General features: G+C 40.8%; 1 protein-coding gene across 2 annotated transcripts in view; it reads left to right on the top strand.

Annotated features, from left to right (window-relative positions):
• Positions 1-14070, top strand: part of LOC126457055 (long-chain-fatty-acid--CoA ligase 1) — a 632391-nt gene that overhangs the window by 612659 nt on the left and 5662 nt on the right. For both annotated transcript variants that reach the window (XM_050093045.1, XM_050093046.1), the window contains 3 exons: positions 1345-1623; positions 1713-1856; positions 13270-13443. In XM_050093045.1, coding sequence (XP_049949002.1) covers positions 1345-1623; positions 1713-1856; positions 13270-13443 — 597 coding nt within the window. The remainder of the gene's footprint in view (positions 1-1344; positions 1624-1712; positions 1857-13269; positions 13444-14070) is intronic.

Raw genomic sequence — 14070 nt, 5'->3', positions numbered from 1 at the left:
GTCCGGTGGCCAGCATACTGGTGGAGGCTGGTGTCCCTCCATTGCCGATCGAACTCAGATAACCTCACGGATCTCCACTGTCACTTCCTCTCGATTCTTGACATGTATGGGGGTCATGAAGTGGTTTACACTGATGGCTCAATGGCCGAAGGTCACATTGGCTTTGCCTACGATCATGGAGCACATATAGAACAGCACTCCTTGCCCGATGGCTGCAGTGTTTTCACTGCAGAGCTAGCAGCCATATTTCATGGTCTTCAGCATATCCGCTCATGCCCAGGTGAGTCATTTCTCCGTGTACTGACTCCTTGTGCAGCCTACAAGCTATCAACCAGTGCTACCCTTGTCATCCTTTGGTAGCGACCATCCAGGAGTCTATCTATGCCCTGGAATGATCCAGTCATTCAGTGGTGATTGTCTGGAGCCTAGGTCACGTTAGAAGCCTAGGCAACAAACTCACCGACAGGCTGGCCAAACAGGCTACCCGGAAACCACTTCTGGAGATGGGCGTCTCTGAACCTAACCCTCATTCGGACTTATGCCACAGTGTTTTTCGAATTTGGGAGATGGAATGGCATAACAGTATGCACAGCAAACTGCATGTCATTAAGGAGACTATGAATGTGTGGATGTCTTCCATGCGGGCCTCTTGCAGGGTATCAGTTGTCCTCTGCCGGCTCCGCATTGGCCTCACTTGGGGGACCAACGGTTACCTCCAGCGCTGTGAAGACCCGCCTTAGTGTCGGTGTGGCGCCCGGTTGACAGTGGCCCATCTTCTGGTGCACTGTCCTGCTTTGACTGCCCACAGACAGAATCTTGCGTTACTGGACTCGTTGCCACTAATTTTATCCGACAACACCTCATTGGCTGAATTAGTTTTATGTTTTATTCATGAGGGTGGGTTTTATCATTGATCTAAGTTTTAGTGCATGTCCTTTGTCACTCTTTGTCCTCCATCCTAGTGCTTTTAGGGTGGAGGTTTTAATGTGTTGCAGAGTGGCTGGCTTCTCCTTTTTATTCTCATGGTCTGCCAGCCATGGTCATCTGCTTTGTTGTTTTACTCTCTTCATCCTGTTTCTTTCATTTCTGTGGTTTTCTTGTCCTCCTTTTGTCCATTTACATGTTTGTTGTCCTTCATCATTCTTGTGCTTTTTCCTTTCACTCTGTTTTGTGTTGTCAGTCTTGTTTATTTTATTCTCACACTTTTATTCAGAACAAGGGACTGATGACCTTGTAGTTGGTTCCTTCCCCCCCTCTTTTAATCCAATAATATAAACATTGTTATTGTTTCACTGATGGACTGAAAATTTATGATCTTATTGTTGTATCACATGTGTTCCTTAGGTAGTGGAGGGCTACGGGCAGACAGAGTGCTCTGCACCAGTAACTCTGACTGTACAAGGTGATCACGTTCCAGACCATGTAGGGCCTCCAGTTGCCTGCTGCTGTGTCAAATTAGTGGATGTGCCTGAGATGGAGTATTATGCATCAAATGGCCAAGGAGAGGTTTGTGTCAAAGGCACAAATGTTTTTCTAGGCTACTACAAGGATGAAGAGAAAACAAATGAAACAGTTGACAGTGATGGATGGCACCATACTGGCGATGTTGGACAATGGCTGCCAGTGGGTATACTGTAAAATAATTTTAATTTTGTTGTAATTATCAAATGAAAATTTTCTGTATGATCATAGATTTTCTAAATTGTTTTCAGAATGGCACACTGAAGATTATTGATAGGAAGAAACATATATTTAAATTGTCACAGGGAGAATATATAGTTCCCGAAAAAATTGAAAATACTTACATTCGAAGCCAGTATGTACAGCAAGTATTTGTTTGTGGCGAATCTCTAAAGGTCAGTGTTGTATAAACAAAATTATAAATCAGTAAATTTGTATTGAGCTGTATTATATGTAGATGGCATGTTGAGGATAGAGCATGTTAAGTTGTGATCAGTGGCTGTCAACTATTTACTTGATGGCGTTTCTAAATCACGTATTATTCCTTGCTATTACCAGTTATGAACAAAATATTCATCATCGCATCTATCCTCTACAAGCTGCCTTGTGATACGTGGGAGAGGTTGTTTTGTGTACTATGGTTACTACTTCTGTGCCAGTCAACAATTGTCAATGAGAACAACAATCGTTGGTAATCTCTTATGTGAGCCTGAACACCCCTAATCTTGCCTTCATGGTCTATTCATGACATACACACATAAGAAAGCAATTTTAGTTGGCTCCTTCAGGAATGTACACCCTCAGAGTTTTAACAGTAAACGACATTATGATGCGTAATGCTTCTCTTGTGAAGTCTGTAACAGGAGTCAGATGAGCATCTTCATAACATTTTGCCCTTGCTACACAAACTTCTGATGAAATGTGCTGCTCATCTTTGTATCTCCTCCATTTCCCTTACTGACAAGCAGTATTAAAATATTGGTCGAACAATGCTTTTGTAAGCTATCTTCTTCATGGATGGACTATACTTCCTTACGATTCTTTCAATGGACCTGTCTGGCAAATGTGTTTCCTGCTATTAGTTGTACTTTGTTGTTCCACTTGATGTCATTTTGTATGCACACTCACAGATAGGTAATGGGTGTGTCTGCTTCCAGTGATTGTGCAACACTTGTGTAATCATACAATAAGGCACCTTGTGCAATAGCTCATATTTATGTTGCGGGTTAACTGCCAGTTCCTGCATGAAGCGTCAATCCAATACAGATTGTCCTGCATTTCATTAAAATTTTATGGCATTGCAACTTCTCTACATACAACAGCAGCATCTGAGAACATTCCCCAGAAGTTTTTGACATTATCTACCAAGCCATTTAAATAAAAGTATGAACAATAATGGCCCTATAACACTTCCTTGGAGTACACCTGAAGTTACTTTTACCTCTGAAGATGAGTCTCTTTTAAGATTGATGTGCTGTATTCTATTAGCAAAAAGCTCTTCAGTTCAGTCCAGTTGCAAAGCAAGTCTAATATTCCATACAGTCATATTCAATTCATTAGTAGGCAATATGAAACTGTATCAAATGCCTTCTTGAAGATGAACATGGCATTCATCTGGGTGCTTGAATTTTCTGTGTTCTGGATTTTGTAAACAGAGTGAGCCAGGTTTCACATGCTCAGGCTATTTTTGGTGCCTAGATAGGTCATAATATGTAGTATAATATGTGTTCCAAAATTCTCAGCTGTGATCCAGGCCCATAGTTTTGTGCATTTCTTTGATGATTCTTTTTTGAAAATATGAGTGTGCATTCATTCTGTTACTTGGAACGCTTCATTCCTCCAGCTATCTACAATAATTGCTGCTGGTAGAGTTAAAATTTCTTTTGCATACTCTACATAGAATCGTGCAGATATTCTACCAGCATCAGTCACCTTCTTCCTCTTAAATGATTTTAGTTAATTTTCTATCCCACAGCCACTTAGTTTGATATGTCATTTTGGTATTTGTGCATTGAATCAGAAGAGCAACCTCAGTACGATCTTCCTTAATCAATTAATTTTGGAAAAAGAGATTTTAGTATTTTGGCCTTCTCTCGTCATCTATTTTGATGCCATTTTAGTCACTGAGTGAATGTCTGGACACTTGGTTTCAATCGGCTTACTGATTTAACATAAGACCAAACCTTCTAAGTATTTTCTGCCAAATCAGTAGTTAGAATTTTACTTTCAAATTCATTGAATGTTTCATGTAAGGCTCTCTTTAGGCTAGTTTTGGTTTAATTCAGTTTTTGTTATCAATGAGACTTTGACTCTGTTTAAACCTGCAGTGAAGCATTCTTCAGTTTTGGAGCAGCTTTCTAATGTGGTTGCTGAACCGTAGCATGTCTTTCCCATCCGTCATAACTTTTCTTAGCACATATTTGTCTGAGGCATATTTTACAGTGCTCTTGAATTATGAACATTTATATTCAAAATTTTCGGAGATAAATTTTTGATTCTGACCCCTGAAGTAATCTGACATCTGTTCATTGTCATGCTTAGTTTGTAATGTCTTTTGAGGGCATTACCTACAAACAAATCTGGGGTACAGCTATGGATACCAGCATGGCACCATCCTATGCCAACCTATTCATGAGCCATTTAGAGGAATCCTTCCTAAATACACAGAATCCTAAACCCCTCACCTGGTTCAGATTCATTGGTGACATCTTTGAGATCTGGATTGCAGGTGAGGACACCCTCTCCACATTCCCCCAGAAACTCCTACTCAACCCAACAGGCCACCTTCCTAGACGTTGACCTCCACCTGAAAGGTGACTACATCAGTGCCTCTGTCCATATCGCACCTACTAACCACCAGCAATACTTCCACTTCAACAGCTGCTACCCATTCCATAGAAGTCCCTTACATACAGCCTAGCTGCCCACAGTGGTCACATCTACAGTGATTAGCTGTCCCTCTCAAAATATTCCATGGGTCTCACTGAAGCCTTCAAAGGCCGTAATTATCCTCCCAGTCTTGTACAAAAACAAATCTCCCATGCCTTATCTTTCCAGTCTCCCACCACCTCCCAAGCCCTCACCTTCCAGCCACAGAGGAGCATTCCCCTCGTAACTCAGTACCACTCAGGACTGCAGCAAATGAATTACATTATCCATCATGGTTTTGACTACCTCTTATCATGCCCTGAAATGAGAAATGTCCTGCCCACTATCCTTCCCACCCCTCCCAGAGTGGTATTCCGCCATCCACCAAAACTACACAACATACTCATCCATTCCTACACAACCCCTGCTCCCAACCCCTTACCTCATGGTTCATGTACCTGTAATAGATTTAGATGCAAGACCTGTCCCATACATTCTCACACTACCACCTACTCCAGTCTGGTCACAAACATCACCTAGCCCAACAAAGGCACAGCTATCTGTGAAGCCAGACATGTGATCTACAAGCTAAACTGCAACCACTGTGCTGCATTCTATGTGCGCATGACAGCCAACAAGCTGTCTGTCTGCATGAATGGCCACCAACAAACTGTGGCCAAGAAACAAGTGGACCAACCTGTTGCTGGGCATCTACATCTACATCTACATGATTACTCTGCTATTCACATTTAAGTGCTTGGCAGAGGGTTCATCGAACCACAATCATACTATCTCCCTACCATTCCAGTCCCGAACAGCACGCGGGGAAAAACGAACACCTAAACCTTCCTGTTCGAGCTCTGATTTCTCTTACTTTATTTTGATGATCATTCCTACCTATGTAGGTTGGGCTCAACAAAATATTTTCGCATTCGGAAGAGAAAGTTGGTGACTGAAATTTCGTAAATAGATCTCACTGTGATGAAAAACGTCTTTGCTTTAATGACTTCCATCCCAACTCGCGTATCATATCTGCCACACTCTCTCCCCTATTACGTGATAATACAAAATGAGCTGCCTTTTTTGCACCCTTTCCATGTCCTCCGTCAATCCCACCTAGTAAGGATCCCACACCGCGCAGCAATATTCTAACAGAGGACGAACGAGTGTAGTGTAAGCTGTCTCTTTAGTGGACTTGTTGCATCTTCTAAGTGTCCTGCCAATGAAACGCAATCTTTGGCTCACCTTCCCCACAATATTATCTATGTGGTCTTTCCAACTGAAGTTGTTCGTAATGCTAACACCCAGGTACTTAGTTGAATTGACAGCCTTGAGAATTGTACTATTTATCAAGTAATCGAATTCCAACGGATTTCTTTTGGAACTCATGTGGATTGCCTCACACTTTTCGTTATTTAGCGTCAACTGCCATCTGCCACACCATACAGCAATCTTTTCTAAATCACTTTGCAACTGATACTGGTCTTTGAATGACCTTACTAGACAGTAAATTACAGCATCATCTGCGAACAACCTAAGAGAACTGCTCAGATTGTCACCCAGGTCATTTATATAGATCAGGAAGAGCAGAGGTCCCAGAACTCTTCCCTGGGGAACACCTGATATCACTTCAGTTTTACTCGATGATTTGCCGCCTATTACTATGAACTGCGAGCTTCCTGACTGGAAATCACGAATCCAGTCGCACAACTGAGACGATACCCCATAGGCCCGCAGCTTGATTAGAAGTCGCTTGTGAGGAATGGTGTCAAAAGCTTTCCGGAAATCTAGAAATACGTAATCAGCTTGAGATCCCCAGTCGATAGCGGCCATTACTTTGTGCAAATAAAGAGCTAGCTGCGTTGCACAAGAACGATGTTTTCTGAAACCATGCTGATTATGTATCAATAGATCGTTCCCTTCGAGGTGATTCATAATGTTTGAATACAGTATATGCTCCAAAACCCCACTGCAAACCGACATCAATGATGTAGGTCTGTAGTTCGATGGATTACTCCTACTACCCTTCTTAAACACCAGTGCGACCTGCGCAATTTTCCAATCTGCAGGTACAGATCTATCGGTGACCGAGCGGTTGTATATGATTGCTAAGTAGGGAGCCATTGTATCAGCGTAATCTGAAAGGAACCTAATCGCTATACAATCTGGACCTGAAGACTTGCCCGTATCAAGCGATTTGAGTTGCTTCGCAACCCCTAAGGTATCTACTTCTAAGAAACTCATGCTAGCAGCTGGTCGTGTTTCAGATTCTGGAATATTCCATTCGTCTTCCCTGGTGAAGGAATTTCGGAAAACTGCATTCAATAACTCCGTTTTAGTAGCACAGTCGTCAGTAACAGTACCATCGGCACAGCGCAGCGAAGGTATTGACTGCGTCTTGCCGCTTGTGTACTTTACATACGACCAGAATTTCTTTGGATTTTCTACCAAATTTCAAGACAATGTTTCATTGTGGAACCTATTAAAGGCATCTCGCATTGAAGTCCGTGCCAAATTTCGCGCGTCTGTAAATTTTAGCCAATCTTCGTGATTTCACGTTCTCCTGAACTTCGCATGCTTTTTCCGTTGCCTCTGCAACAGCGTTCGGGCCTGTTTTGTGTACCATGGGGGATCAGTTCCATCTCTTACCAGTTTATGAGGTATGAATCTCTCAATTGCTGTTGCTACTATATCTTTGAATTTGAGCCACATCTCGTCTACATTTGCATAGTCAGTTCGGAAGGAATGGAGATTGTCTCTTAGGAAGGCTTCTAGTGACACTTTATCCACTTTTTTACATAAAATTATTTTGCGTTTGTTTCTGGTGGATTTGGAACATGACATTCTTCATTTCAATGACTGCTTCACAGCCTGTGCTACATGGATCTACCTCTACATCTATATCCATACTCCGTAAGCCACCTGACGGTGTGTGGCGGAGGGTACCTTGAGTACCTCTATCAGTTCTCCCTTCTATTCCAGTCTCGTATTGTTCGTGGAAAGAAGGATTGTTGGTATGCTTCTGTGTGGGCTCTAATCTCTCTGATTTTATCCTCATGGTCTCTTCGCGAGATATACAAACACCAACTTTTCTGAATTGTGCAAGTGGGAACTTTCCTGCAATAAATCCTACATTCCCGTAACCCTCCTGGCCTCAACCTTCTTTAGTCATTGTCCTCACCCATCCAGCCCCTTCCCTGTCCCCATTTCAGTGCTACACAGCCCTCATTCCTCCACACACCCAGTCTTCTTACTTCTCTAGTTTTCCACTACCCCCGCCCCCACCCCTCCTCTCCCCTGCCCACTGCCTAACCTCCCGACTGCATATAACTGCCCTACCCTCTCTCCATCTTGTCCTTTTGCACTCCCCAGCAGCACTGCTACCCACCCCTACCATGCTATCCCTCCCCTCCCATGCCCCAGACTACTCCTTACCCCCCCAACCCATTTGCCACTCCCATTATGCACTGGTGCTGCTGCTGCTCAGTGTGGCTTCAGTTGCCAGAGACTGCAGCCGTGTGTGTGTGTGTGTGTGTGTGTGTGTGTGTGTGTGTGTGTGTGTGTGTTGTCTATTTTTGTAGAAGGCCTTGCTGGCTGAAAGCTTATTTGTGACAGACTTTTTGTTGCGGCTATCTACAACTCGCCATCTCCATTGTATGGTGAGTAACAATTTTCCTTCTCATAATATTGTCTGATTTCCACCTACTGGTTAGCTACTTAATGTAAACTGTACTTAGTTCAAAAATTAAGTTTTAACTTGAGTGTTGTATTCTTTTTTTATTATGTACTACCCCAAGACTTGACCACATTAAAGATGTAAAAAGTTATGGTTAGAGTCCAATTTATTTCTCATAATAACTCTCCCCTAACTCTCAAAAAGCTTTTTCAACTTTCTTACCCAGTCACTGAAAAGCAGTGTTGCAAAACATCTTTTCCAATACAAAAATCAGCTTAAACTTTTTTTTAGAAGTGCCGCTTGTCAATTAATCTTTAAAATGCATAACTGCATGGGCATTTATGAATTTTGGGCATATGACAGAATTGTCAAAGTCTCTGGTTGAAGCCTTTCACTTTGCTCCAAACCAGTGTACCATAACTGGTTCTGGAAATGATCCTCCAAAATGCTAATTCTGCTTCCGCATGGTATGTAACACTGATTATCTTCACTAATTCAACCAGCTGCTTGTAGGAACTGAGGATGGCCTCAGAGCTTAAGTGCTAGGCACCATTCATGCCAACAGGAGCCATGATTTACACCCAGGTGTGCCCAGTGCACTCAGTCACTGTCAACACAGCCTCCTCCACATTTTTTATAAGACCCCTAGGAAGCGTACAGAACTGAAACTTGCTTTCCTTCCTGGCAAGCTTGCTATTTCTTTAAGAGGATACACCTGCCTTATGTTGGAGCTCCCAATGACCAGCAAACCCATCCTCTTCTCTTATCCACTTATCCATGCCTTTCATGAAGATCAGCCCCAGTCCTATTAGACAAAATGTCCTGTGCTGAGTCACATGTACTTTCAGCAATGGACAAGACCTCAATTATGTTTCCAAAGTATAAAGGGGTCAGCTGTGTAGCCAGTACTCACTTATGCCTTCCACCCTGAGACTCCTGACTTCACCATGTTTGCCATACGCAGTCAGATGAAAGTGGACCTACAAAAACAAGTGAATCTGAAGGTGATACAACATCAGGGGTTCCAGACAATGCCACAGGCTTGAGAGGTGCCACAGCTTTCACCTCAGGTGCTTAAACTTCACTCCAGGTTACAGCAGCAGCCCAAAACCTGTCAACCATGGTCAACATGGCTTCCAATTGTAGTCACCATTTTCCTCTGTGTCCATAAACAACAGCTTCAGTCCCTGTCCACCGTGAAACTACATTTGTCTATACAACAAGGATTATAACAGCACACAGCAGTTGCTAGATGCAGTCAGAGTGCAGCTTCTACACTGCTTCTGGCTATCTATATGAAATTAAGTGAGCTCACACAATTATTGAGAAAAAATATGCACATAGTTAGAAAAAAATATTGCAAATTGTACAGGGAAACACTCGCATAATATTTACTTCGTCACAGAAATGTGTCAGAAAAATACTAAACTAATCACTGTGTAGAAATAGAAACTGCTGTTTCTATTGGCAGCAGCTCCTACCTTTGTGGCTGGAGCTAGAGCATCTTTTCAGTTCAGGAAAATAGTTTTATGTTTCAGTTTAATCTCTTGTAGAGACTATACCTAAAAACACTCCCGTCACTGGGCATATGTGGAGCTCCATATCAGAAACATATTGTTAATTCCAACACTACTACTTCTCTTCCTCTCCCTCTTTCTCTCTGAGAATGTGTTCCTTATAGTTTTTAAGAGTACATTAGATATTTGGAAAAGTGCCGCCATTCTATGCACAGAAAAAACCTTCCTGTGCATAGCAGTATTTCAGAGTTAGTGAAGTTTCTAAGATATGGAGCATTGTTAGCAGAGACAGCTATTTTCCCATCAAAGTAGCAAATCTAGAATGAGAAAAAGCTCGACAATATCCGATAACACCAGAATTTTGCGAAACTCTCAACTTGAAGAAGGTTACTCTCTTGCAAATGTTCGATTCACATAAATATGAGAGTGTTAAAGAATAATGGGAAGGGGAAGACAGTGCTCATCTGAAGTGTATAATAAAGGGAGTCAACTGTGAAACCAGGAGAACAGCTGCATTAATGCAGACATTTGATTCACCCACTTCACTTGAACAAATCAGACAGTTTCATCCACCTTAAGATGAAGCCTTACATTTCTAATTCAGTGCACTCTTTCAACATTACGGGCAACCCCCACTGACTCCTATTACAATGGAAAGGTTATCTATGAATATGAGGCAAGGATCCTCCATACGATAAGTGCATCAGTTGTTTGGGTAATCTCCCAGTGTGGTGTAAAGTGTGTCAAAACATTCCAGTAAGAGAAAAAAATTTGTAGAACAAAGGATTATGAAATAAATAACATATACACTAGTTGAGAAAATCTGTCTCAAAAACCATCCTGTTTTGCTACACCTTTCCTTCATGTGAGGAAAAAAGGATATGAGAGGCTAGATTACTAAACACAAATTCTGTCAACAGAAGCTAGTATGGACAGATGTAGTTAAAAGTGTCAATTACAGTGGTTCTCCATTGTGAAAACTGTTACAAGCTTGAGAGTATTCAAATTATGGCATCTCGTTTCCAAAGAAGGATGTCCATATGGCAACCGGAATGACAACCTGGTAGATAGCAATCGGCAATATATCCAAATGGTGATGTGAGCTCTGCAACATCCTTGTATGCTTGCCAAGAGCTATACTTGAGGTAAGGAGTTGTGATTTCTACTCCATAGACTGGCCAGAAGTAGAGGCTGAGCAGCCAAATCCTAGGCCCTTGTGGAGTGGAGTGTCAGTGAATTTTGAAGGATTTAATGTATCTGTATTTAATTCTGACCTGGATACAACAGTCTGCACAAAACCTGAGAGATGAGAATGCAACATTATGAATCAAGCTTATGTAAATAAAGATTTAATCTTAACTTCAGTTCATATTTTCATTACATCCCGTAGACTTTTGTTTAAAAGTTATTGTAATGTCAGGTTGTTGTTTTCTTCATTCATAGCTTGCTCTTTGTGTCTCTGGATATTTTCAATTCTTGACACTTCTGTCTTCTGGCCTTGGCTTACTCCTCAGTTTCTCAGTGTTCATCTGTAGCACTTGTGTAATTCATGCTACCTTTTCCATCAACCAGGTTACAGTATGAGCCTTTCTCTGTCCTTCATCTCCATATACACTCAATAAGCAACTGTACCATTCATACTGGAGGGTACCTTGTACAAATAATAGAAATTCTCTGTCCAATTTCATTCATACATAGTGCGAGAAAAAAAAAATGACTTTCTCTGTGACTCTGTACATGCCCTAATCTCTTTTATCTTATGCAGATGATTTGTATATGAAGTATAGATGGTGACAATAGAATGATCACTCAGTTGAAACTGGTTCTCTGAACTTACACAATAAGAGTTTCAGAAGAACTTCATCTTTCTTCCAATAACTCCCATTAACGTTCCTGGGTCATTTCTGCAACACTTTCATAAGAGCAATATTGTCATGTTACAATACTAGGAACTTGTCCTTGAATTTGTTTCATGTCTGTTGTTGTGTACACCTGATAATATTTCCAAACACTGGAACAATAATGTAAAACCTATCCTTCCATTTCCTCATTGTGCTTTGTTTCTCCTTTCCAAAGTATGCATGTAACTGTGGTAACAAAAATGCATACAGGAAAGTATCTTCATTTGGCTGAGTTTTGAGGATTAACTCGAAAGCAGCAGATTCCCTGTTCATTCAGTTTTCTGTTTGGCATCCATGTAGTGATTGGTAGTACTTCATTCCTGGAAAGGTATGGGCTTCACATTCTTGACCAGTTCTGATACATTTTAGACATCTTCAAATGTGACTGAGAGACACCAGATGCGAAGCAAGTCCATGAACATTTACGTATGTCTGCCTGTGTCTGTATATATATGTGTGTGTGTGTGTGTGTGTGTGTGTGTGTGTGTGTGTGTGTGTGTGTGTGTGGGCGCGCGCGCGCGCGCGCGCGCACAAGCATATACCTGTTCTTTTTTCCCCCTAAGATAAGTCTTCCCGCTCCCAGGATTGGAATGACTCCTTACCCTCTCCCTTAAAACCCACATCCTTACGTCTTTCCCTCTTTCCTGATGAAGTAACCTTGGGTTGCGAAAGCTTGAAATTTTTCACTGTCTGAAAATTAATGGCTTGTTTTGATGACAACTCATTAATTTAAGGAAATGTAGTTAACTGGTTATGTGCTTATTTTGTAAGTGAACAAGATGAACACCATTTCTGCTTACAATTCAACGTGGCTAACAAATGGCCAGTGTGAAATTCAGAAAAAAAGAAAGCAAGCTATCAGATGGCGACAGATCTGTCTCAAACTATAGTAGTAACAACAACAACAACAACAACAACAACAACAAAAACGATGATGATGATCTGTATTGTCATTTTGGAGTCAAAAGACATTTTAAAAAATATTGTTGTTGACTGAGGATCAGATTCAAGCTTAAATAAATAGATTAAAATTTAAAATAGTGTCACTCACAGGAATGATGAGAAGTTTCTGTTTATAATTGCTTAATTGAACTGCATTTCCAAGAAGAAGAAGAAGATTGTTTCTGGCACTAAAAACTTCCTGTACTGAATGCTTGTGATGTAACTGATGTTCTAAGGTGGTTATATTAATTAGTTTGATATTCACTAATTTTGGACCTGAGGAGGAGATCTGGGAGCTTTGTATTGGAGTAGATTATAAAAGTCAATAGCCTGTTCACTCGCTATTTTATTGAAATTGATTACATGTTTCAGATTTCCCACCATCATCAGATCTAACTATTACAGCAACAACACAGGCACATAGTTAATACATGTACTTACTATCTACAAGCCTATGTGTTGCTTCTGTAATCATTAAATCAGATGTTGACAACAAATCTGAAACCAGTAACAAATTTTAGTATAGTAGCATGTAACCTAGACATTAGCAATTACAATCTACGGTGGTTTAAATTAAAATGTAGGTTTCCACTTCCATTTACTGAGGCAGTCTTAGACTGCAACTTCAAAATCACTGATATGCGGGTAATCAAAAACCATAAAATATGATCATGGCATATCAGGTAAAAGATGTCTGTCTGATGAAGCCCATGGCAGTTCTGACTACACTTCGTAAAGTAGGGGATGTATTCAGTAGCATTCGGTTTAAACGAATCTCTTAATCTGCAGCTACTAATTATGAAACTGAGGATATTGTGGTGTAGTGTCACATTATGTACTGTCTGTTATTTTAAATATACCATGTTTCACTTTTTTTTAAATATTTGTCTTATTATTTTTGCAGTCATGCATAGTGGCAGTTGTTGTTCCTGATGTTGATGTTATAAAATGCTGGGCTCTTGAAAATGGAATACCAGGAACATTTTCTGTGCTATGCAGCCACCCAGAAGTTAAAAAGCTAATTTTTGATGATATGATCTCATGGGGCAAGGAAGCAGGCCTCAAGTCCTTTGAACAGGTAAGTAGCTCTCCACTTGTACAAGTAGTAGTAGTAGTAGTAGTAGTAGTAGTAGTACTGGGCTTCTAAGGGACTCGAAGCTCCTGTGCCAGTCTCACATGATTCCTCCAGATGCTCCTGTCTCGTGCTACCTCTTGCCAGTTATTTATTCCCAATCTTTCACATATGCAATCAATTTCATTTTATCTTTTGCCGTATGGATTTTCCCTGAATATCCGTAACACAATTTGATCTTCTTTCATTCTCATCAGATGTCCAGCCCATCGCAGTTTTCTAGCATTTATTATGTTCACTATCATTGGTTGTTGTGATAGCTTGTGGATTTCTATGTTGTATCTTCTCTTCCATTGTGATTCATTGTCTATAAACTTTATTCTCAAACACTTGGAAATGGTGGTGTTCTGTTTTCGTTAGGCTCCATGTTTCTGCCCCATAGATTATAACTGGTCTGATGATTGCATTATATAACTTTATTTTAGTTTTCCTAGTCAGCAGTTTGGACTCTAAGAGATTTTGTATTGCATAATAGGCTCGGTTAGAATTTTGCAGTCTCGCTTTTATTTCTACCTGTCTCTGATATTGTTCATCTATCACTGATCCCAGAAATTTGAACTGTTCAACATGCTC

Source organism: Schistocerca serialis, chromosome 2, assembly GCF_023864345.2.
Source record: "Schistocerca serialis cubense isolate TAMUIC-IGC-003099 chromosome 2, iqSchSeri2.2, whole genome shotgun sequence".
Classification (NCBI taxonomy): Eukaryota; Metazoa; Arthropoda; class Insecta; order Orthoptera; family Acrididae; genus Schistocerca; species Schistocerca serialis.
The sequence above is the reverse complement of the archived record's forward strand: the minus strand, read 5'-3'. Positions and strand labels throughout refer to the sequence as shown.